This window comes from Podarcis liolepis, assembly GCF_965112155.1.
Source record: "Podarcis liolepis genome assembly, chromosome: 6".
NCBI lineage: Eukaryota > Metazoa > Chordata > Lepidosauria > Squamata > Lacertidae > Podarcis > Podarcis liolepis.
In genome coordinates this window covers 96,300,095-96,326,469 of record NC_139559.1, presented here as the reverse complement: position 1 = coordinate 96,326,469, position 26,375 = coordinate 96,300,095, and the positions used below count along the sequence as shown (strand labels likewise).

The window sequence follows — 26,375 nt, the reverse complement described above, 5'->3', positions numbered from 1 at the left end:
GTGAGAACTAAGCCTCTGTCACATGTTGTTAATTAGATTTATATACTGCCCTTCATCATAAGACCTTGGGGTGGTTCAAAGAATGCCACCTGTTGACTTGCTTGTTTGGCTGACCCCTTCACTTCTCTCACACCTTAATGGTATGTCAGGTCACTTCTGGTGCCATTCACCTGGTGCCTTGGGGTCATTGAGGCTGACAGGATCCAAGAGTGCTTCCAGTTCCAGGTTTCCCTCAAGCCAGGGAGACTTGAAAATTTAGCTTCATTGAGCCTCTCTCTTCATCAGCCTGCTGATTCAGAAAGCATAGCAGTGTGTCCTGCCTCCCCCCCCCCCCGGCTTTGTCAATTGTCACCAGATTGTAAACATAACCAGGCAAAATGTCTCTGACTAAGCTAGATAGGAAGGAACCCACAACACTCCCAGAGAAGAGTAAAAGCTCCATTTCCCTTAAAGAAACACAAGCCAAAATATTGGGGGGTTCCCAGCGGTGTTCTGTGGGAATAAATTGCAAGATTATTTGCAGAGCATTTAAATGCTAGATTAGCCAAGGCTGAAATACAAGCTATAAAACATTTCAGGAGAGTTTGGCTTGTGTATTACAAATAAATAGGATTATTAAATAAAGCTGTGTCTGACTGAAAAGAACACCGTGGTTTTAAATGCAGTGTTGCTTACATGGTGAATGCATCTTAATCAAATTTAGAGAAGGTTGAAGTTGAAATAAGAGTTCTGGATCAAAGCAACAAGAGCCATGGTAAGAATCTCCTGAATTTCATGTTTCTTTTTTCCAATAAACAATTTTGTTGGCTCCCTCCCCCCAATTTCCCCTCTCCCAATGTGTAACTTCATTGCTTATGTAACAAGGTTTCTTTGCAAGTATGATAGCATTATAGCATTAACGAGTTCCCTGTCCCTCATTCATAGATGAATGTTCTGAGACGGCAGCAACGTATGATAAAGAACCGTGAATCAGCTTGTCAATCACGCAGGAAGAAAAAAGAATATATGCTGGGTTTGGAGGCCAGGTTGAAGTCAGCCTTGTTGGAGAACGATCACCTTAAGAGAGAGAATAGTACTCTGAAGAGGCAGCTGGATGAACTGGCAGTGGAGGTAGGTGTGGGGTTGTGAGAAATAAGCATGTTGAAAGAGATTGTTTACTGTGGTAATGTGCTGACAAGGGAACCTGGATTAATAAGCATTTCTAGGCTGGGGAATCTGCTGATGATGGTAACTTCTGCTTTATATGGATTCAGATGTGGTTGATCCCTCTGCATCCTCTTCTTCACTTGCCCATGTACCACTTAAGAACCAAGGCTTTGGGACCTAGATCAGTTGAAGGAGGATATTGGGAGCATTGCCCTCCATACGTATGCAGAATCTTTTATGCTATCTGAATTGGAGGGTAGACATGTTCAGCCTTGAGGATTCACATGTGCTCTTCAAGGCCCTCTCTGCCAAGAATATGGGGTCACTTAAGCAATCTGAAGTATGTTGAGAAGGATGCCGTTGAAAGATCAAATAGAGTTCTGTTTTCCCTGTTGGTTGTTAATCAAGATCACAGCTGATGCTGTATTTGGGTGAATATGTGAGGAATGTCAACACTATTAAGTCACTATGATTGATGCTGCAACCCCCTTTTGGCACAAATAATAATGGCATTCTTAATGTTGGAAGGAGTGGAAAAATGCTGTCTGCGTTCACACTTACTTTACTGTAATGCTTTTCTTCTTTTCCAGAACCAGAATCTCAAAGGCTCCCCTCCAAAGAGAAGAGCACTCTGTGTGATGGTGCTCCTAGCCTTCGTAATGCTGAATTATGACAGACTAAGGTGAGGCTCCTTTCCAACACCCTCATCAGGCAACAATATACCCAGAGTTGGTTTCAAAACAGAGATGCATCCTTTGATTTTTATTCTCAAGCTCTGGTGGCTTACTGAGGTCAATAGGTAAAATCTCCTAATTGTTGATATCTCACTACAGCGTGAATCCACAGGACAGCATTTTTCAGTAAACCTGGCCAACACTTTGGGTGAATCAGTTGCTCATACTAGAATCTGCAACAGCATCTATTCCAATGTATGGAGACTGCAAGGCAGAAGCACAAAGGTTCTTTGCCATTTCAAACCAGCATGGAAAAGGTTCCCTGATGACAGAAAGTTTGAAAATAAAGTTAGACAATGACAGTGTCAGGAGCAAGCTTTTCTCTTATGTTTATTCTTCTGGAAGATCCAGTGATAACTTTGAGCCATCACATTAAAAAGAGTGTGGCTGTTGTTTTCCCTCACATGGACTAATTCTGAATTTGTCAGTAGCTGGGTGGATTATTCTTCTGAAATGCAGATCTCTCATTGGTGCCTTTGCCATCCATGTCGGTGCCCTTCCATGGAAAGTGAGGCAAGGTTGTATGGGAAATGCATCTTGAGAATGTTATATATGAGAAGTAGCGCCAGCGAAAGGAGCCACTCTGAATTTCTCCCCTCTAATAGTGGAAAAAGGATGGCCAGAGTCACTCATTGAACAGGGCCAGTTTATGTTGGACACAACCGCTGGGCTTTTGAGCAGTCAGTCAGAAAAGATAATATCACTTGTGGGATCTCTGCTTTTCAAGAAATCAAGGGGGAAATTTGGACAAAGAGCTATTTAATGTTGAGAGCCATTAGTGTAGCTGGCGAAAGAGAAACTCTTCACACTTGCCACTGTGTAGTGTGGCAGCCTACAGATGTTGATCTAAAAACTCTTTGCAGACTAAGACTGTAACCCTGTGTACACTATTGAACATGGTGAGGCTCATTTTGAGCGACTATAGAATAATAGAATTGTAGAGTTGGAAGGGATCCTGAGGATTATCTAGTCCAGCCCTCTGCAGTGCAAGAACATGCAGCTGCCCCATACAGGGATTGAATCTGCAGCCTTGGCATTATCAGCACCATGCTCTAGCCAAGTGTAAGTTTGTGCTGCATGCTGTTTTATAGTCAAAGCAAAAAAATCAGGTTGTCCTACACCGGGGTAATGAAGCAGTGACCACTCTCTTTCCGAAAAGAGAAAGGCCAGCAGTTATTTGTATCTGTATTCAGCACTGATTGGAAGATGAAAGATTCCAATATTTATTCTAAAGTGGCCCAGTAGATGGTGCCTTAACCAGGTTAATTTGCAAGAATGGGCTGGCTGGAGCAAGTGTTGTGGAAGTTCTGTCCGAAGGGGGAGCAGTCTCTGCTCCTGGCATTGGCCAGCCCTTGTCAGTTTTTCATTTATGCTGTTGGAAGCTTCCCAGCTCTAATTCAAGGATTATTTTGTCCTCAGAAAACTTTTATAACCAGGCATATGTTTCAGATGATATCACTGTTGGCTGGAGCAGAGCAGTTACTGTACTGCTTAGATTTTTTTTAAAAAAAATCTGACATTTTAATTGCACAAGGGTTTGTTTTTTGGCCAGATTTACAAATCAGACCCAGTTAAGTTTGCTGGCATAGATGGATTTCCAATCCATCAGTTTGACAGAGAAAGTGTCACTGGGCAAACGTGTGCTTTGCTAATCAAGGAAGCTGGAGGGCAGCCTCTCTGCTGCACCCATGCTCTTACCCACCATCTGATTTCACAAGGTGGCTGATTATCCTTTGCTCTCTCCTTGAATTTCACCAATTCTGATCACAAGAGTAGGGAATAATTACATTTTTACCCTGCCTTTCTTCCAGGGGGCTCAGGATGCACATGGTATTAATTTTATATTCTGCCCCCCTACCCAAGTAGGCTAGGACAATTTTTACCAGCCTCATCTTTCTTTCCTGTTGCTAACCATAGCTTTGTATTACTTGTGCATTGGCAGGAAGCATGTGTGCAAGATCCTTTGCTTACTGGGTTTGCAAATATTTTTTCACACCATGGTTTCTATCTCTACGAGGAAACAATAGTTTGTTTTTGAGACACTGTGGCTAATTTTAGGAGGAAGAAAATACCTTTGGAGAAGTGTGGAGTAATGTATTAATGAGTCTGGCTCCTGATGTGCAGAGCATGGCTTGCAGGAGGCTGATGTTGTGTCTGCAATGTATCCTTGTCATGGGCAGCAGTACATCTATCTTCTGTTCCTTGCAGTTATCTGTGGAAATCTTAAACTCATGTTTTTGCTGGGAATGTGGCTCAAGAGTCCAGAATAATTGCATGTCCACAATTTATTGAAAGGCTATAGCTAATGCTAATGAGGCCACAATTTGTGTTGTGAAACGCATCATGTGGTGAATGAAGTCATTGACCAGGCATCCAAATAGGCTCATTCATGGGTTTTGTGCTGTCTGGTGGAATTTTGTTTGGACAGGGACCAGTGATCCCTATGTTTGATTATTATTATTATTATTAGTGGTTGTAGTAGTAATACTGTAGAACTTACTAATTATTTATTACCTAAAAGGTCTCCAAGTAACTTACAGTTAAAAAGATATATCAGTACATTGCACAGGTGGAAGAAAAGAAAAAAATGCTTTAAAACATTAACATTTCATACAACATATAAAAACAGAAACACCCCCCTCCATAACAGCCCCTCCAGGGCGAAGCTGAACTAGCTGTATAAAACTGCATGTGAACCAGTTCAGAACTATGCCAATTTCTAATTTGATTGAGGTTAAGAATACAAGCCACACCCAAATACGCTCTCTCTGGATTTTGATTGCTGGTACTTCTGTTGTTCTGTAGCCCTGAACAGAGATAGTTAATGACCAGTAACCATGCCTTCTAGCAAGATGCCATCAGTATTTCAAAATGCTAAAAAAATCCAAATACTTAATGACAAAACTCAACACCACACTAAAATCAGACTCGCAGAATACTGTTTTCAACTAAATAAGGTGCTGTTTAGTAGTCTCTTAAAAGAAGACAATGCAGTAACCATATGGCTTTTCCTAGGCAAGGAATTCCATTGGTGAGGCTTTGCTATCAAGAATAGTAAGCATTTTATTGGGGTAGTGAAACAGCTTCCATCATCCCTGGCCATTGACCTTGCTGGCTGAAGCTGATGGGAATTGGAGTACAACATCTGGAGGAGTGGAGGTTCCCTTCTCCTGATTTATATAGCAGTTTTCAATGCAGTTTGCATATTATAGCTATAAACCTTATAATAACCATGTAGCCAGTGTGGAGAAGTGCTAAGGCAAAGAGAATAGTGTCTTGCTTAAGTGGGTTGATATTTCAGGTGAGATGGGCAGGGATTTTCCAGTTATAGCTACAGCAACTTTTTAAATTACTGTTCTCCATTTGGAACAACTTTCCTTGTTTTATTGTTATAATGGTTCTGTCTGTTTTTATAATTGTGTATGCTCTTAATGTAACCCACCCTGGGACCTTATGGGGAAGGGCAAGTGAGAAATTGTACAAATGCTGTAAATCAATTTAAGATCTGCCTTGGCTAAGGAGTTGCCAAATCTGAACAGTGAACCACCTCAAATGTTCCAGGCCTAGGTTCAGCTAAGCTATAGTATAGGTAAAAGAATGGGGGAATCTGGCTGTGGTTCACTCCTGAAACTCACAGCTTTATCTTTTGCTTTCAGTGTGCTTGAATGGGGCCCCAGCTCTACTGAACTTCGTGGTAGTTCTGCCCACCAGAGCAGGCACCTTCTTGAATTCTCTGCAAGGGTACCTCAGGAAACAGATGGCAGGAATAATGATGGGTGAGTATTAAAGCATACATTATCTTGGCTTCCTGTTTCCAGCACCTTATACATACACAGGCAGTAAATGGGTGGGGTTATAGTGCTTAACAATTTCACTCGGACCCAGGGTCCATGATTGTGTTCAAGGATGGTGGGTGTATATTGTATTTTTGGCTTGGAGATGCTTGGAAAATAGTGAGGCGCTGTGCTTCCCAAGCACTTCTGCAGCTGACATAATGGCCTCATCCCACCCCCTTCTCATCTTTGAGCTGTGAAGGCAGTCAGGGCCTTGCCCCTGAACCCCACTTCATCCCAAGTCAGGACTGAGAAGTGTATAGCCCTTTGAGCACCTCTGATGTTCAATGTGGCAAGACTCCTCTGCTGTTCTTTGTTGAGAGGGGCACGGCCTGTGTTGGAAGCATGTTTTTGGAGGGAGTTTGACACTGAACCTGCCATGGTAATGTTTGTTTTGGTCACATCCAGGTTGGACTCCTGTAATACTCTCTTGGTGAGACTGCCTGTAAAAAAATATACTGTGGGTGCAAAATGCAGAAATTCTGACAGGCTCATTTATTAGGATAATATAACACAGATAACTACCAGATTATCTTTGTCCTGATTTGATCTCCATATCCAGTTCAATGTACATCTGAATCTGGCCAAGACCAGGCAGAAAGATCAAAGCTGGAAGCAAACTTCAGGTTGTAGATGGTGGTGGTCTGGGTGCTTGACACTGGAAGTGAGAGAGCAAATGGGCCAACAGTGCAGGAGAAGAGCCAAGATAGGAATTGGGGTTGAAAGGTGCATGGAAGTAGAAGAACTTAGCAAAATATAGGCATGAATTGGAGAAGCAAGTCTCAGGGGAACAGGGGAAAAGCAAGACCAGAATCCAGACTAAATTAATAGGGGTGTGGGGCACATGGCCAGTCAGTGCTATTGGTTATTTTTGGCCAGTTGAATGTGTTTGAGTGTATGTGGGGTGAAGAGCTGCATTTCTGAACAAAATTGCTTTCCACTTTTCATGTTAAATTGACACAAACCAGCTTTCTGTGTCTCTAACAGGGTTCAGTGTCTGGCTGCATCCTGTGTGCTGACACCAAATAATAATTTGAAATAGTATTGTTGATTGTAGCAGTAGCTTTTTGCTCCAGTTCTTTGGGGCTCAAGAGCTATCCTGTTTGCAGAAAGCATGCTGTACAGCTTTCCCCTTTCAGCTTCAGTGTAAGAGATGCTTCATTTCTTAGGAGGGTATTTAGATGCCAGCAGAGGCCCCTCTCCTAGTTTTTAGCTCATATGTGCTTTTGTGAAGCACGTGCTATCCTGGTTTCTGTCTTTAGCCTACAGCCTTCCAGGGCATACACTGTTCCAGCTCATTTTCATGCAACTTGATGTTTTTCCATTATGAATCTCTCTAGTATTGCTGAAAAATGTCTTTGACCATCTGGGTCTGCTGTTCTGGGGTATTGGATCAACATACATTTTGTTCAGAGAAAAACCTCCCCAAAATAGCCCCAATTTCAAATAGCTCCTTCAGCTGTAGCCTCCATCTGGAAAATGTGTGCTCCAAACATTGCGGCAACCCCTAGGAGTAAAGTTGGAAAGGCATTTGTGGGCAGGTTAGTTTTCCTTCTGCACAGGACAGATTGACACACTTTATAGCTCTGGCATGAAACAATAGGCATGAAAAGGAATTCAGTTCTCAAAATTGTAGTTTGAGAAGTCCTTGTCATGTCAAGGCAAGTCTGGGATTGTGAAGAACTGTCCCAAAATCTGGAATGGGGATCACACACACACACACACACACACACACACACACACACACACACACTACACCTTGATTTCCTGCTCTCTGCCACTGGAACTAGAGTTGAGGACTTGAACCTGAAGAGCAGTAGGTACAAGTGACTTCTTTGACCAGGCAGTGGTAGAAGGCCAAACTCCTCGTATTTTATGCTAGGTTTGACCAATCCAGAGGCTTCATACTGCTTGCCAGTCTTTGTTATACCATTTCCCCTCACCTTTCTGTGCCTGAGGAGGACCCTGAAGCTTGCGTGGCTGAGCAGGCTAGGTCCCAGCTGTGGGCCATGAGGGCCCACTGGAGAGAGAGGTGGTATGCTTGGGTGTGTTCGGCTCCATCTTAACATCCAAGTCAATAAGCAGCACCCACACAGATAAAATCCTTTGAAAATTATCAAGTTGGGGAATTGTAGATATCAGAGCCAGCGAAGTGTAGTGGTTACAGAGTGTTGGACTAAGACCTGGGAGACCAGGGTTCAAATCTCCACTCAGCCATGAAGTTCACTCTGGGACCTCAGGTCCCTCCTTCACTCTCTCAGCCTTTCTCTCTCAGGGCTGTTATAAGGATATAATGTAGAGGCAGAGTACTGTGTGTGCCACCTTGAGCTCCTCGGAGGAACGGTGGGATAGAAATGAATAAATGCAATGTCTCTTTTAATTTGGCCAGTGGTTGCACCTTGATTTACACACATATGTAACTTTCTCAAGTTCTCTTTCTCGCAATTAATGCATAGTTATTTTGCCAGGCAAAAACACCTTTTGCAGAAAAGTCTGCTTTTAGAAACTTTAACCCGCCTTATTTCTGTAATTGCAAGTTATTTTAAACTATTTTTAATATTGTGCTGTAATGTTGTAACCTGCCCCAGGATATTAGGGTGAAGAGTGGGTAATAAATTAAATAATAAAAATAAATACTGATTATAGTCAGATTATCTAGTTCTTTATAAAATTCTTCTTTCAGCATTTCTCTCGTCCTGCCCCACTCCCAGCAGTTCAAGACAAGGTTTCTTCCTGTGTCTGACTGTCTGAGCATTTCAAGGATATGTTTGCATCTCTTCTTGGTCTGTTTCTGTGTGTGTGCATTTGGTCCTGATGCCCCAAGTGAGCCTGTGGCTTCTGCCTGCTCCATGTATAGCCTGAAAAGTATTTGCCTTCTTCTCTGCTAATGCTCTTGTTGGCTTGTTACAGAGGTTTACTTTAGGCAATAGATGAGATGTGCACTTAATCATCTCCAGATTGAAGCTTTGGCTTTTTCAGCTAATAGGTTGTTCCATCCTATTGGAGCCTTTCCTTTCCAGCGTTTTTTTTTAATAGCCAGCCACAGATGTGCCGAAAGCATGAATAGCTGAGAATGTTTTGGAAAGCAGGCAGCTAGACAAGAAGCTTTGTAATGTCTTTGCGAGAAAGATTCTATAGGCACAACCGCTTGAAGGAGCGCTAGCTGTGTGTCTGCTTGAGCTCTGCAGAATAAATACCATTTGGAGAGGAGCTTGGAGAAGTAAAGTTATGCCATGGATTCCTGACCTGTTTGGGTCCTGTATCTGCTGTCTTGCCTGCATCTTAAATCACAGAGACAGCGGGTCATGATGCCGATGGAGGTGGTGTGGGTTTCCCCTTTGCATTTTGTTTGGCCTTTGCTCCTGCCCAGCCCTTTCCTTCCTGGTGTTGTCGTTGCCTCATCTGTCTTGCCTCTCTGAGCGTTGGTTGGCCTGGCATGGTTTTATTTCATTTACACCTGCTGCCTCTAGTTCTCTTCTCTGTTTTCTCCCCTGCCCTCCACCCTCTCCAGTCTGTCTTTTTCACATTCCATTCCACTGAGACTGCTTCCCAAGGTTCCAGGAACCGTTTTCTGGACACATTTAATGGCCTCTTCTCAGCTCTAATCTGCAGCCAGGCACCATACACTCCTCACCTCACTCTCCAAACTGAGCGTTTGTGAGACTTCCATCCTGCCAGTTCTCGTGCATCCTGACTGCCCACCTCGTGTCTCCTCCCTCCTCCCGTTTGCCATATTTAAGGCCTCCTATTTGGTATCTTGCAGTTCTTCCACCCTAACTTTCATTCCTTTTTTTTTCAAGTGCCAGCTTTAGGATGATGACTTCCTAATCTACTTTTAAACCATTATGACTACTGTTTCTCTCCCTCACCACCCCCATTTCATGGGCCTAACTGTTCAAAACAAACAGCATTCAAAACGGTTAGCATCTGCTGCACTGGAAGGGAGTAGTCGGATAGCTGTTCCTTGGGGTTTTTCTTTGAAATGTACAGGGGTAGGTCATTTGGTTGAGCATGCGAGCACTGTCTCAAAGTAGCAATGTAACTTAGATGAAAATAATGGTGCCGGCCTTGATGGGGAAGGAGACAGGTGTATTCCCTATTGTGGGCAGTGACATGACCGTTGCAGTCCTGGAGTTACATGCCTAACAATTGGACAAGAATGAAAGTAGCCTTTATTGAGCATTTTTATTTAATTATGTACAGTGGTACCTCTGGTTGCGAACAGGATCTGTTCCGGAGGCCCATTCACAACCTGAAGCACCGGTTCTGCGCAGGTGCGTGTTGTGATTTGGCACTTGTGCACATGTGCGAAGCGCGATTTAGCACTTGTGCGCAAGCGGCAAAACCCAGAAGTAACCCTTTCCAGTACTTCCAGGTTGCCGCGGGACGCAACCTGAAAAGATGTAACCTGAAGCATCCGTAACATGAGGTATGACTGTATCTCCATCAATGTATATTTAATGTTTATTTTATATACATTTAATATTTAATATATAATATACATTAAATATAGTTAATACACACACCTAACACACTTAATAAACAAAGGGTGGCTCCTTGCTTGAAATCTACATTTTCTGCTATTTCCTATTCTTTTTTTCTTTTTGCAGGGGGGAGCAGAAAGAGAAGGAGAGGGACTAACCAGGGATGCCATCTCATATTGTTGAGAGCTGTGGAATCCCTTCCCCTCCTCCTCGGTTAATGCACTGCACCTGATTCATGTTTTACACTTGCCACTGCACAACCCTAACACAAAAAAAATATTTAATCTGGAAAGTATACTGCATTTACAGTTTCTCTTAGAAGCCTCAGAATGGTCTAGCCAGAGAACCCAACCCCCATCTTTGTCCCTAAGTGTTATTTCCCACACTTTCTTTCCCATCCTGGACAAAATGTCCTAGATTCTTTGAGCAAAACAGAATAATTTTTGGCAATTGAAACTTGCCCATTGGTTGCTTTTAATTCCATTTATGAATTGCATCCCATAAAAATCTATTTAAGCAATTTCACAAAGCAATTATGCAGTTTCATAAATAAAACAATTAAAAACTCTTCCATACGTAAAAACAATTAAAATCAGTTTCAGATTATGCATGTCTTTATTTTGGTCATAACTTGAGTTATTGAGACAAATTTGGGCTGACGTTATCTTTTTTGCAGTTTGCTTGTTTTTAAATGAGGATAGTGTAGTCCATCCCCTCATTGCAATAACAGCTTAGATGCACTTGTTTGCTTTTCTCCTGGGACATATTTGTGTCCTGAAGTATGGGTGGTGGTGGTGGTGAGATGAATTCCATTGGACGTCTGTTGTGTTTAACAGCTCTTTGTCTTCCAAGATAAGTAAGCCACCTCACACATGTGGGATCTAAAACTGAGGGAGCTCTTCTTTCCACAGATGGTTTCAGCAGCCTTGTTTTGTTATATGGCTTTGTATTTTTGATGTTTCATGTTTGAAATCAATTTATTATACAGGCATGCAGCCTATAAAAAAATATTCAAAGGAATACAAAATAAAATTATCCTATAAAGGATAAACTAAACAGCATATACCGTATTTTTTGCTCCATAAGACGCACCAGACCATAAGACGCACCTAGTTTTTGGAGAAGGAAAACAAGGAAAAAAATATTCTGAATCTCGGTAGCCAGAACAACAAAAGGGATCGCTGCGCAGTGAAAGCAGCAATCCCTCTTGCTGTTCTGGCTTCTGGGATAGCTGCGCAGCCTACATTTGCTCCATAAGACGCACACACATTTCCCCTTACTTTTTAGGAGGGAAAAAGTGAGTCTTATAGAGCAAAAAATACGGTATATATATATATATAGATAGATAGATAGATAGATAGATACACAATCTTCACATTTCTTTTCTTCAAGTTATGTCTCCTTTGAACAAATATCTAAGGCTTTGTATTCCCCCCTTCTAGGTATAAACATTCAGTTTCGAATAATAAAGCGTTGATGGTAGTTACGGAGGAACCAATAATATACATTTCTCCCCCACCTTGCCAGCCAATGATCAATCGCACAGAGTCACTCAGGTAAGCAACCTGCTCAGTCAGGATGGTGGTGTTTCGTGTCTGATAAGCCCAAGGACTTGTAACTAGTGGCTATGCAAAGTTTTTCCAGGTGCGCACTGCCAAAGCTTTTAGTTTAGATTCCTTTTCAAAGTTCCCTCTACAGAAATGGCTCTCTTAGACTGTTCCATAATGTTATTAGAAAGTTGTGCTGACCCTTGATTATTTGCTTCTATTGCTGCTTGCACAACTCTTAGTGTCTCATTTAGATCAATTTCTGTCTTCTCTTCCTCTGTGCCTACCATAGCCACCAATGGTGTCCTGTTTTCTTTACTCCCACCATTTTGTGGAGCTAATTTGTACCCTTTATACAACAGTCCTTCCAGGTTAAGCTTTATTTCAGTTTACGGGGTGTCGTATCCAATGGAATGGGTGTTCACTCTGTCGTGAGACACTAGACCAGGAGCAAAGGCTTGTGGGAAGTAGGCTGGACTCCCTCAGTTTTCCCTCTTGTCTAGATGCAGACAGTCTGCACATTGTTGTTTTTTCCACACACAAAAACCCCCTTTCCATTGCTCTTTACGTTTGGTTGTTCTGCTTATTTGCCACCCTTCTTTTATTCCTTAGTTGTTTACTTACACTGATAAATTTTCCAGAACCGGTGCCCTTGCCACATCGCCAATAGCCATTCCCGCATTCAGGCATGGCGGCCCTCTATCGGCACCCTCTTTTTCTTTCCCTCAGTAGCCTCAGCGGCTGCCACCATTTTTCTGGGATCACAACTGTATTTCTTTCATTTTGGTGTGTGTGCTACTTGTGTGACTGCTGGTATGGCATTTGCCTTGATTTAAAAATGACCTGGCCACCTCCTCCCAGTTCGCTGTTTTTACACCAGCAACAGAGTGAGTGTTCCTTCTTCTATTTGCCTTTGAAATTGAGCCCTGCCCAACTGCCTCCCGGTTCACTTTGGCAGCGGCGGAGTGTCAGCCCCTCGTCCTTGTCCTCCTCGTCAGCAGCTGTGACAAGGAGAGAGAGTGTAGCTTCTGTTCTTCCCCACTCCCAGTCCATGGTGTGGCAAATGGAGTTGAGTGTTTATTTGGTGAAAATCAGAGGCTATCTCTGATCCCCTCCAAGTGGACCTGTTTGTGACCAAGGTGAATTGAGAGCTGCTCCGTTATTTTCAAGGTTTCAGGACACTCAGGAGGAGGCATGGGATGCGCTGATAGTTCCATGGCCACGGGGCCTGCCTTACACCTTCCCCCCCTCAATCAATCCTACCACGTGTTCTTCGCAAGGTCAGGCAAGAGAAGGCAGAATTAGTTCTAGTTGCTCCCTTTTAGCCTTGCAGGCCATGAATGACAGAACTTCAAGCCCTGTCAATCACTCCGCTATTCCTTCTACCTCTCTCTCCAACATTGCTGTGACAAGTTCCACTACTATACCTGTCTCCTCAGTGGCTGAAACTGACTGGCATGTGAGTGTCACAGCCTAAAGTGCCACAGTTTAGACTACGCAGTTGTTTCAACGATCCTAGCCTTCAGATGCCCTTCGACAAAATGTCTTTACCAATCTACATGGATGGCCTTTACATCTTGGTGCTCAGAATCTGGCCTGCAACCTCACAAGATATTGATTCCAGACATTCTTCAGTATCTCCAACATGGACTACAGAAAGGCTTAAGGCCTAATACTCTCAAAAGACACGTCTCATCCATTTCCTCCATTCTGAGTGCTACTGGTAGGCCTCCCTTATCCCAGGACTGGTTAGTGAAACACTTTCTCAAGGGTTTTGGTACGTCAACACCCACCAGTGGCACATCGCTTTCCCACCTGAAATTTACACTCAGTCCTCACAGCTCTTCAGAGACCTCCATTCAAACCTCTGTGTCTTGTACCCTTAAGGATCCTTCCTTTCAAAGTTCTCTTTGGTGGCAATCACTTCGGCATGCAGAGTGTTGGAGTTTTCAGCCCTTTCTACACCTAAACATCTTTGTATTTTCCACAAGGATAAATCACACTGTCACTCTGAAGACGGACAACTCTGTAACCCCAATAAAGATACAGATCAAGATCCAAACCTCAAATCAATATTGCTATTACTCAATATTAGTTTTTGAATTTTCAGAATGTTTCCTTGTTCCATTATTGTCTTATGGCTATTTCTCTGAGCTGCCCAGAACTGAAAACTGCAGATGTGGAAAAGCATGAAACTCCTGTGTTACTGAAAGTGTAACATTTTCCAATGGCTAAATTACTCATAAAACAACTGTGGTCAGTGAATTGGAATTGGAATTATTGAAATTAACCCAGGTCATTACTGAGACTCTCTATATCAGTGTCACAAACAGCTTTTTGTCTCACTTTTCAATATCTTTATCGGTTGTAGAGAGGTTTATAATGACCCTCCCTCCAGCATATGTTTGTTTCTCAATAAAAAGATAACTGTAGTATTGCATTTTACAGGTTGAGGCATGAGCTGCGAGGCTGGGTGCATAGACATGAAGAAGAAAGGACAAAATCAAGGATGTTAAATAGTCAGCAGCAAAAAGCTCAGCCCATCCAGGTATGTTTATGCTGCTGCTTGTTGCCTTGTGCAAGAAAGTGGTTGAGATGGCCAACAAGACGTAGGAATTATTGGGATCAGGAGCTGGACTGAGGAACAGAATGGAAGCTCCCCAGGAGTGGATTGGGCCCTGGTGCTTCCAGTTGCCTTCCCAAACAAACATATTATATTCAAACATTTTAGGCTTAATTTATGCTTTATTTATACGATGCAGTTGTCACTCCTGTAATCAGATTCGATGATACAGCAATCATGATTAAATTTGTTGCCTGCCCTTCAGCAGTAGGTCTTAGGGCAGATTACACTATTTAAAATACATAATTTAAAATATTTAAACCTATTACATTCACAGGAATTGGGTGGGTCCTGAAAGCACACATCTCAGGTGCCAAAGGCCAGGGTAAAGAGGCGTGTCTTCATTCCCTGAAAGCTGCATAGCGAAGAAATCAGACACATCTCAATGGATTACTACAGAGAATGCCCTATCCTGGGCTGTCACTCTGAGGGAGATGGAACTAGCAAGAAGGCCTCCTCTGCTGGTCATAATACCTGGGAGGCTCTGTAGGGTAGGAGGTGGCCTTTCAGATATTTGGGGCTTAAGTTATTTAGGGGTTTGAACACTAACATGACAATCTTGAATTGGTCCTGGAAATGAACTGCCAGTCAATGCAGTTCTTTTAGAACAGTTGTAAAGACAACCCCAGCCAGTAATCTGGCTGCTGCATTTTCAACTAGTTGAAGTTTCTGAGTCGTCTTCAAGGGCAGCGCCACGTGGACTGCATTGTGATAATCCAGTGTGGAAGTTACCAGAGCAAGGAGTACGGTGGCCAAGTCAGGATGATGTCTGAAGTTCTGCGTCATGTTGATTGCTTGGATTATATGCTATAGTTTCCCTGTAGCCCAAATAATTTGATACAAAAAAAAAGTTTTAAGCGTTAATTGTTGTAAAGGATTAGTTGTGTAAAGCACCCCTATGAACATTTCTGTGCACAAAACGTTGTACCTTCAATGTTCCTAAAAGTAAACTGTGGTGATATCCATTAAAAACTGCTATTGGAGTGGGAGACCAAAGATGAGATGGTAAAGGCGACAATGACTAGATGGGCTATAGACATTGATTACAATATAGAAATGTCTGCTTGAGAGAAATTGGGGGGACGGGGGACCATGAATTTCTTTGCCTGCTATCTTATTAAGGAAAACTTACAAAAGATGATGTACCAGTGGTACTTGAAACCCAGCAAATTGGTGAAAATGCACAGAAAATCATCTAATTTATGCTGGAAGTACCACGAGGTAGAAGGAACCCTGATGCACATGTGGCAGTCATGTAAATATGCTAGAGAGTATTGGGAAATGATCCATGCAGAGTAGTATATGTGAAAAAATGGAATGAAAAAGAGATACCCACTAAAGAAATCTGGCAGAATAAATTGATAGAATATACAAAATTAGTAACTGTGACTGCAAAATTGAGGAACAAGGACAAGTTACAGATAAGAGAAGAGTGGAAAATAGTTTTGGAAAATATCTTAAGAGGGCACAATATTCAAACTAACCTACAAGTAGGAGTTGACATATGAGCAGCAGATAACATCATATAAAGGAAGACTTGAGATGAAAATGGGTAGAATATCAGGATATGCAGCCAATCAAGGTTTGCTTAGAATGTCATGGAGAGATGGACTAGGAAGTGGCCCAGAGTGCCTTCCATCAACTTCAGTTGGTAGCCCAGCCACACCCCTATCTGGACAGGGATAGCCTAACTACTGTTGTCTATGCTCTGGTAACCTTTAGGCTGGATTACTGCAATGCTTTATACATATGGCTGATTCTGAAGATGGCTTGGAAACTTCAGCTGGTGCAGAATTCAACGGCCAGGCTGCTCACCAGAGCAAGATGGTTTGAGCATATTGCACCGATCCTGGTCCGACTGCACTGGTTACCGATTAGTTTCCGGGCCCAATTCAAAGTGCTGGCTTTGACCTATAAAGCCTTAAATGGCTCGGGAGTACAATACCTCAAGGACTGCCTCTTTCCATATCAACCTACCCAACCATGAGATGATCTTCTGAGGCCCTTCTTTGTGTGCCTCCTCCTTGAGAGGTCCAGAGGGTGGCAACACAAGAACAGGCCTTCTCTGTAGTGGCTCCCCGTCTGTGGAATGCTCTCCCCAGGGAAGTTCGCCTGGCACCTTCATTATACACCTTTAGGTGCCAGATAAAAACGTTCCTTTTTAACCAGGCCTTTGGTTGATTTAATTGACATCCTATGCTCCTTTAAAGTTGGGGGGGCTATTTGGTTCTTGTTTTTATTTTCATTATGTATTTTGTGGTTTTTATATTCTGATTTTGTTCTGTGAACTGCCCTTCGGGTATAGAATGGTGTATAAATTCAATAAATAAAATAGATAAAATAAGTGCTATGAAAAAGGATATATTATGGATACTGTAGGGTGTTTGTATAAAAGCTGTCTAAATGCATAAAAGAAAGAGCAAACTATGGTGATATCCAGCTAAGTCATACACAGAGTAGTCCCATTGAAATCAGTGTACTTAAGTTTAGTGATTTCAATAGATGTACTCTGACTCAGTTGGATTATGACCCTGATAATTCTTACATCTATGTACCTGATTACTGAAGATGATTTTATAGTATTTAATGAGCCAGAAAATTAATTGGGATTCCGTGTTCATATATACAACCTCCACAGAAGTTTTTTTTAAAAATAGATTGGCCCATTGCATGCACACCTCAATAAGATCATGTTCCGTTGAGTGAAGAGTAATTTATCTCTGTGTAATGACACTGTCTCTCCACCCCACCCCACCGCAGAATGCTTCAGGAGAAAAATCGAACTCTGAGCTGATGGCTCTTCCATACACAGACAACAGTGTTGGGTGAGTGAAGATGGGATCTTCCATCGTAATATTTTGATGGCATTACTCTTCCATTGGATGCAAGTTCCAACATTTTCCCTAGAGAAGAAAATTCCTTGGTCTCCCTTGCCCCAGTGCAGCAGTAATAAAAAAATAATAAATCCAAACTAAATCCTACTTGTAAAGGACCACTGAAACTTGAAATCATAGTTGTTTTGCTGAAGGCATCCTGGCTGGCAAGACTAACAGTTCCCCTCGAATTTAGCTTTCATCCATTGTCTTCTGAGAATCATTAAGAGAGGCTTCTTCTAATTGGGAGCTATCTGTTAGTTGATTAGTCCTCCACAATTTTTCCAACTCCTTTTTGCAGGAAATTAATATTGTGTCTTATCACCATGAATTTGCAGGAGTGAATTTTATAAAACTGAGCATGTGTGTTTCAGATAGTATTTATTTATTTATGGCATTTATATACTGCTTAATCATTAACATTTCTAAGTGATATGCATAAAAATAAAAAAATACAGAGAATAAAAAAATTCAGTGGAACCTCGGTTTTTTAATGTCTCCGTTGACAAACATTTCAGAACCAGAACGCCATAAACCCAGAAGTAAATATTTCTGTTTTTGAATGCACCTCGGAAGTCAAACTTCTGAGGCGGCTTCCATTTTGAATTTCCCTATTGTATTGAGGCTTCTGTATTGAGTTTTTGGTTTTGGAATGTTTTGGAAGTTTAATAGCATTCAAAATTTGGAAGTTAAATACATTCAAAAACCAAGGTTCCACTGTAAAAATTATTCATGAAACCAAACAGAAACACTGCCTTCAAACGCCTTCTGCAATAAGAAAGTCTTTGTCATGCGCTGGGAGTTCAGGAAGGAAGGTGCCTGTATAATCTCAATTGAGAGGGAATTCTACAGGCTTGAGCCTATGACCCTGAATGCCTGGCTTCTAGTAGTTATGAGCCATGCATCTGAGCCCAACGGAGACTCCCTCAAAGACCTCAGTGATCAGGCAGAGATACAAGTGACCAGGTGATCCTTAAGATATCCTGGACCCAAATTGTTAAGGACCTTGTAAATTAATACAAGAACCTTGAACCTGGCCCAGTAACAAGCCACTACAAATTTTTAAGCACATTATTAAATAAGGTCCTGTGCTTCATTATAGTGTCCTGTGCATGCAATTCTTCTTGGTTCTAGCATTTTCTTCTCATGTATTTCAGCAGGAACTCAGGGAATGAGCTACAAGTTTATTATGCTTCTCCACAAAACTACCAAGATTTGTTTGAAGCAATTCACAGAAGGGGAGATACATTCTATGTGGTATCATTCCGTAGGGTAAGTGTGTTATGGTTCAATGCAGAACGCATAGAGGAATCCATTGCAAATTTGGAGGGTATAATGCCCCCCTCCAATAAATGTTGATAATCATTTTAAGGGATGCCATCATTTCTAATCTCTTCCAAAAACTGCATCTCCTGTGGTTCTTTAGTGGGAAGAAGAGGCAGGGATCCATTTATATTATTTAGTCGTGATAGTGAAACTGTTTTATAGGCTTGTTTGGGAAGAATTAGGCTTTGGCTAAGCAGCAGAGGGTGAGATTTTCCCTCTTCCTATGGACCTCTTCACAATTAACAATTTTCCCAGGGGAAAAGAGGAGAACTGTGCCTCGTGGGGACAAGGAGATGCGAGCACATAAATTACCACATCCAGGCCTTTATATCAGAACAATTAGGCATGCACCCAGTTTTCCATTGCACAGATGGATCCTTGCTGTCCTGTCCATCAAGAAATCTGTAAAAGCTTTTTTTCCTAATGAATAGACAGTGCAGTCCCAGGAAGGATAAACACAGCAATATTAAACTCCATTTTGTGCTAGTTCCGGTGTTCTTGAAAATACCTTTAGGCTTACTTCCATTCTAAGCAGTGTTGACTAGTTGTCAGTGCTGGTGGCCTGGAGAGAGTGAGACAAGGCAGGAAGTCATCCTGTAAGCAGCTCCACGTGCACCTCATAAATGAGTTGTTTAGACTGAAGAGTTAGGCTCAGGTCAAGAGCTTTATGGGTTCAGATGCAGCCTCATTGACTGACCTATAAAGCTGCAGTATGACTTTCTGGTCGTCTTGGGTGGTGCTGCCCTCTGCTTGCAGGCTGCTGTGGCAGGGTAGGGAGTGAGGCCTGGCACCTTAAGCAAAGTTCCACTAGCATGAGCAAAGCTTGATTTTTGCAGGAACAACACCTGGTGGAATTCCTCTTATTTTATAGTGAACACCCCCCCCTCCACTCATGTTAATCTCAAGAGTAGAGCCTGAGTACCTATTACATTTTTTCCCTGTCTCTTTTCGCGAATCACCAGTTAATACTCTTTTAGTTCTCAAAGCCATTTAAGCTTCCATGACAGTTTTTGTTTTGTTCCTCTGCAAACAGATACATTCTCCCATGGAGAAAGCATAAAAGTGCATGTTGTTCTTGGCATCCATCTGTCTCGAGAGACAATGGAGTGCATCTCTGGGGGTTAAGTCCACAGCAGCACTGAAGTGACCTCCCTGGGGCGCAAGCCCAGGCATTGTGTACGGAGGTCCTGGGCTGCCCAGACAATAAGATCCTGCTTTTAGCCTTGCTGGTGTAGCTCAAAGGAAAGCAGAGCAAGCTTGGCTTTCGGGGGGCATACAAGGCACCATCCAACTGTCTTAGGGACTCCACTCTGGATTTGTGTAGGGTTTCTCCTTACTCTTTCTTCACTCAAAGCAGCAGAGGCTTAGGATCAGAGTTTTCTTTCTCCTAGATGGGCTTCTTTTCCAGGTTGATGAGCCCCATCTGTCCCTCACTTCCCTCTGCAGCATGTGCAGAAACTGCCTTCTTGACTTTGGGACCCACTACTGGTCTCATCTGCACAATCTGCCGGAGCTTATCTTCGCATGCAGGGGAACTCCTTAACTCGCCAAGGGTTTGAGACCCATTGGCTACCCTCACCTGGCCTGTCAAATCCATTTCCCAGAGTGTTAGGGAAGGGGTTGTACCTCTGGTGGGTGACACATCATGCTCCTTCTGTAATATTTTGTCCACCTTTGGTCCCTACCCTGCATTCAGCTCTCAGCTGTGGCTCCTAGCAGCTGTCAGCATGCGACTGTGGCCACACTCTGGGAAAAGGGGTAAAAGTGCATGAGAGTTAATTAAACCACATTAAAGTTGCATTGCGTGGTTAAACCACTGCCTTCCAGCAGATGGCATAATTGCTTAACTGCTTTTAAGGCAATGGTTTTCAAATGCTCTACCCTTCTGACCTCATTTGGTCTGCAGATGAACCCTTGCATGTTTGCAGGAAACATTTCAGTGCAATGGCCAAGCCTATTGAACCTCCCATGAATGATGCCCTCTCCACCCAGCTGTTGCCTATTGCAAAGAGAGTTCAGTAGTGATGAGAGATCTGTCTTCTAGAGAATCTTGTTCTCCATTACTGATCTCCTCATAACTGTATTCCAGTAACTGTCGGTCCTGTAGTGTTTCCCTCTGTAGCCACCACTTAATACCACCCATTAATAAGGCGGCGGATCCACTCCCGCTAACTGCCCCCCATTAAATATAGTGCACCCACAATTTACCACAGATCATCTAGTGGGGGACTTGTGTGAGGGAAAACTTAATGACAGGAGTCTCAAGCAGAAAATAAACAAACAAGAAAAGTTTTATTAAACAAAAAAGGTTTATGAAACAAAGTGGGTCAGGAAATTCATTTTCTTTCAGGTAGAAGTTACCGTATTTTTTGCTCTATAAGACTCATTTTTTCCCTCTTAAAAAGTAAGGGGAAATGTGTGTGCGTCTTATGGAGCGAATGCAGGCTGCACAGCTATCCCAGAAGCCAGAACAGCAAGAAGGATTGCTGCTTTCACTGCGTAGCGATCCCTCTTGCTGTTCTGGCTTCTGAGATTCAAAATATTTTTTTTCTTGTTTTCCTCCTCCAAAAACTAGGTGCGTCTTGTGGTCTGGTGCGTCTTATAGAGCGAAAAATACGGTAACTTGTTTACTTTAACTAACCCAGGCTTAAACACAACACTATAGGTGCAGCTCTTCTTGAACTTCAGTTACTAAAAATCAGTTCTTTTTCTATCAAAAATAAGAGAACAAGCACCCCCCCAAAAAAAATCCATAAACAATCTTGCCAGCAAATGTGAACGCTAGGTGAGAATCTTCCCCTGATGACCAATATTCTATGTGGTGGGATTTTATTTCTTATGATAGAGCCTTCAGTCATGCAAGTCTCCGCTTTCAGTGCAAGTAGTAGTACAGCCCAGACAGTTTTATGCCCTCCGTGAGAACTAGGCTGTTGTGCCAATGGGTAGTTGCTCCATTTGATCTCTATATACCACTATTTTTCGCTCTATAAGACGCACCAGACCATAAGACGCACCTAGTTTTATGGAGGAGAAAACAAGACAAAAAATATTCTGAATCGCAGGAGCCAGAACAGCAAGAGGGATCGCTGCACAGCCTGCATTCGCTCCATAAGATGCACACACATTTCCCCTTACTTTTTAGGAGGGAAAAAGTGAGTCTTATAGAGCAAAAAATATGGTAATTCAGAGCCAGCCACCTAATGGTATGAACTTCCTGGTTATGGATCATGTGTGCATTGGCTTAGCTGGGTCATTTTATTTTTAAAATTGCAATAAAAGATGCTATGTTAAAGTATGAAATAGTTATCTTTATCTCTTAGAACTTATAAATATGTTTTTTCCTTAGTAATGAAAATGGGGCAAACCTTCCCCCACAATCTTGATTGAATTATTTGTTAGTGCTGTCAGGGCTCAAATCTGAGTCACCAATTGGCCATCTCTGCTGTGGGTACTGGCAGTCAGTCAACACTGCCACCACCTCTGCAGTTCCTTACCTGGTGAATTTTGGGCTTTTGATTCAGTACACCTCTACTCTAGCCACTCACTTGTCAGGTACCTCTGGGCTTGGTCCTCTCCCCCATGCTCTTCAACATCTATATGAAGCCGCTGGGAGAAATCATCAGGGTTTGGGGTGGGTGTTCATCAGTAGGCAGATGATAGTCAGCCCTACCTCTCATTTCAGTCGGAACCACTTAAAACAATGAATGTTCCTGTGTGAGTGTCTGGAAGCGATTGAAGGATGGATGGCGGCTAACAACTTGAGGTTAGATCCCAACAATTCAGAAGTTTTGTCTCCAGGGAACAGAGAACAGGCAGGTGTGGGGGACTTGCTGGTCCTGAATGGAGCAACTGTGCCCCTGAAGGACCAGGTGCGCAGCCTGAGTGTCATTTTGGACTCACAACTAACTGTCCATGGAGTCACAGGTCAATTCTGTGCCCAGGGCGGCTGTCTACCAGCTTCATCTAGTACGCAGGCTGAGACCCTACTTGCCTGCGCCCTGTCTTGCTAGAGTGGGGCGTGCTCTGGTTATCTTCTGCTTGGACTACTGCAATGCGCTCTACATGGGACTACATTTGAAGGTGACTCAGAAACTACAGAATGCGGCAGCTAGACTGGTGACTGGGAACAGCTGCCAAGATCATATAGCACTGGCTCCCAGTATGTTTCCGAGCACAATTCAAAGTGTTGGTGCTGACCTTTAAAGCCCTAAATGGTATACCTGAAGGAGCGTCTCCACCCCCATTGTTCAGCCTTGGCACTGAGGTCCAGTTCCGAGGGCCTTCTGGCAGTTCCCTCACTGTGAGAAGTGAAGTTACAGGGAACCAGGCAGAGGGCCTTCTTGGTGGTGGTGCCCACCCTGTGGAATGCCCTCCAATCAGATGTCATGGAGATGAGTAATAATATATCTTTAGGAAACATCTGAGGGCAGCCCTGTATAGGGAAGCTTTTTAAGGTTTGTTGTTGTTATTTAGTCGTTTAGTCGTGTCCGACTCTTCATGACCCCATGGACCAGAGCACGCCAGGCACTCCTGTCTTCCACTGCCTCCTGCAGTTTGGTCAAATTTTTAAGTTTAATGTTTTATTATGTTTTTAAATAAGCTGGAAGCCGCCCAGAGTGGCTGGGGCAACCCAGTCAGATGGGCGGGAAACAAGCAAGCAAGCAAGCAAGCAAACAAACAATTCGATGTGAGCAAGCAGTGTGCTGATGTCTGCTATTCAGAATCTGGCTTGTCCTGTTGTCTGAACCTAGGCACATGCTTTATTTCCTCCAAATAAACCACAAGAAGTAACTGCAGTTTCTTTTTGCTTAAGGGAGAATGTTTTCCTTGATCCCAAATAAAATGATGCATTCTACGTTCAGAGTCAAGTCGGTCCAGTCCACCCACATGTTCCAGTACAGGGTGGTCCGATGTCTCATACCAAGTGGGCCGCAAGAGTACTTTGACACAGAACTGGCGGGCCACACACTGCCTTGTTGTGTGGTGGGTGGAGGAGCAAGGACAAAATTTGACACCTACCAAGCTAGATAAGTAAGGCACCAGGCTTTGGGAAGAAGGTGCAAGGCTCTGGCAGGGTCCTAGAGCCCTTTCATTTTCTTTCCAAAGCTGGAAAATGCTAAATAGGCTTTGGGAAGGAGGAGAGAGAACTCTAGGGCCCTGTCAGAACCCTCATGCCTCCCTCCCAAACCTTGTTTATCCAATTTTGGGAAGGCAGCAGGAGGGCTGCAGTTTGGGGGGGGGGGAAATCAGATCTTGTTGAGGGCCACCCCAAAAGGCTTTGAGGGCTTGTCCTAGTAGTTCTGTCCCTCCCCGCATCCTATACCATCTTGTTGTACAGCTCTCTACTTTCTGGAAGAAAGTCACCCTGTATGCAGTGGCTCTGTTATTCTAAGCATACAATTGGGCTTAAAGAGTGTTAAAATTCAAAGTCTAAGAAGAAAAGAGTGGTAATTTTGAGTGTGCAGGGCAGAAAATGTTTTTAAGAAACTTGGCATTTCCAGTCATTCAGAATTGCTTGAAAAAAAGCCATTGTATTTAATAAAACATTTCTGAGAACCCTCTGGAACTTCATAGCAAGGATTGCTCCTTTAAAAAAAAGTATTGGTTATTGGCAAACTTGAATGATCTGGCAAGGTTGACTTATGGCATTCTCTCATTGGCAGATAATGGAGAAGAAATATTATCTTTTATGTACAAAGTTACAAAAAGCAGTTGGCATTCAGTGGAGCCAAACAAGTATGTTTCTTCCTGTCTAATTCATAGTCTCTCTCTTACTCCAGAAACAGTTGGGCCTATGTTGTTTTTTTCCTTTTGCAGATGAAAAGCAGGCAGCTCCAAGGCTATGTGGCACATATTTTTGCTCTGCTGACATCAGAGCATGATCTGAGGAAATAATTTCATATTTATATGAATTTCCTTCCCTCCTAACTGATTGTCCTAGAATAGATGCAACACAAGCAGGGACACAGTCACTGTCAGATGCTGCTGCAAGTCCTGCCTCCTTAGGAATATTCCTAAACAAGACGTACAGTGGTACCCCGCAAGACGAATGCCTCGCAAGACGGAAAACCCGCAAGACGAAAGGGTTTTCTGTTTTGGAGGCGCTTCGCAAGACGAATTTCCCTATGGGCTTGCTTCGCAAGAAGAAAGCCCATAGGGAAATCTCCGGGGACCTCTTTTAAAATGCTGGTGGTGGGGAGCAAAGCCTTTCCCCCCCTCCGGCCTTCAGAAGAGGTCCAGGAAGGCCGGCGGGGGCCGAAAGGCTTTGCTCCCCACCGCCAGCATTTTAAAAGCAGTCCGGGATAGCAGGGAAGTGCTTCCCGCTATCGCGGACGGCTTTTGAAGGCAGGCGGGGGGGAGCAAAGACTTTTGCCCCCCGCCTGCCTTCAGAAGAGGTCCTGGACCTCTTCTGAAGGCGGGCGGGGGGCAAAAGTCTTTGCTCCCCCCTGCCTGCCTTCCCGGGAGAGCGGAGAAAGGCAGCGCGTTTCTCCGCTGTCCCGGACGGCTTTGGAAGGCAGGCGGTGGGGAGCAAAGACTTTCGCCCCCCGCCTGCCTTCAGAAGAGGTCCAGGACCTCTTCTGAAGGCGGGCGGGGGGCGAAAGTCTTTGTCCCCCCTACCTGCCTTCCCAGGGGCTTTTACATTGCCCCGGACAGCGGAGAAGTCCTCCGCTGTCCCGGGCGATTTTAAAATGCTGGGGGTGGGAAGAAAAGCCCTTGTCCCCCCCCCCAGCCTTCAGAAGAGGTCCGGGGACAGACTGTCCCCGGACCTGGTCTGAAGGCGGTTTCCATAGGAACGCATTAATTGATTTTCAATGCATTCCTATGGGAAACCGTGCATCGCAAGACGAAAAACTCGCAAGAAGAAAAAACTTGCGGAACGAATTAATTTCGTCTTGCGAGGCACCACTGTAAAGGTAAAGGTACCCCTGCCCGTACGGGCCAGTCATGTCCGACTCTAGGATTGCGTGCTCATATCGCTCAAGAGGCCAGGAGCCAGCACTGTCCGAAGACACTTCCAGGTCACGCGGCTAGCGTGACGAAGCTGCAGCTGGCGAGCCAGCACCAGCGCAGCACACGGAAACGCCGTTACCTTCCCGCTATAAAGCGGTACCTATTTTTCTGCTTGCACTTAAGGGTGCTTTCGAACTGCTAGGTGGGCAGGAGCTGGGACCGAACGACGGGAGCTCACCCCCCACGGGGATTCGAACCGCCGACCATACGATCAGCAAGTCCTAGGCACTGAGGTTTTACCCACAGCGCCACCCGCATCCCCTAAAACAAGTCTTAGACCACCTTTTATGGAAATATAGCCTATGTGCTTGTTCCTTGTATCCTGCCCAGTTCCTTAGCAAAAAGTAAAACTCCTGCCTTTTGTTCTGGCTGATGATTAGCACTAGGCACAAATTTTACATTCTTAAACTTGTTGAATAAAATAACATTCTAAATTGTATAGACCTTTCCTGCCTTACAAGTGTGATAGCTGCCTCCATCCCAATTTAGCTTTAGATTCACCACCATAAAACATTAGCCAACCGGCCTGCTAGTTGCTGAAACATAATGCCTAGTCGCCTAGTTTTAAACAGGTAATGATAATGCTTGCCAACATCTGTGACTGGGTAAAAGTGTAGATGGGGTGTGCATTTGGTTGGGACCTGGGGTAATTCCTGATTGGTGTGCAGTTTTCCTTTTCACATTTTAGAGTGGGGAGTTTAATCAATCTTGTACGTTTACATCCTGCCATGTTCCATCCATGCTAGTGAGTGTGGAGCAGGCTTTGTTTTAGCAGCATGTTATAAAACAATTTTAAAG

General features: G+C 43.5%; 1 protein-coding gene across 2 annotated transcripts in view; it reads left to right on the top strand.

Annotated features, from left to right (window-relative positions):
* Positions 1 to 26,375, top strand: part of ATF6 (activating transcription factor 6) — an 80,293-nt gene that overhangs the window by 12,114 nt on the left and 41,804 nt on the right. Inside the window, exons 8-14 of one of the 2 annotated variants that reach the window (XM_083507140.1) lie at positions 925 to 1,110; positions 1,737 to 1,828; positions 5,537 to 5,656; positions 11,640 to 11,753; positions 14,193 to 14,292; positions 17,128 to 17,192; positions 18,398 to 18,512. In XM_083507140.1, the coding sequence (XP_083363266.1) occupies positions 925 to 1,110; positions 1,737 to 1,828; positions 5,537 to 5,656; positions 11,640 to 11,753; positions 14,193 to 14,292; positions 17,128 to 17,192; positions 18,398 to 18,512 (792 nt within the window). The remainder of the gene's footprint in view (positions 1 to 924; positions 1,111 to 1,736; positions 1,829 to 5,536; positions 5,657 to 11,639; positions 11,754 to 14,192; positions 14,293 to 17,127; positions 17,193 to 18,397; positions 18,513 to 26,375) is intronic. The other variant, XM_083507141.1, reaches the window with a different exon arrangement.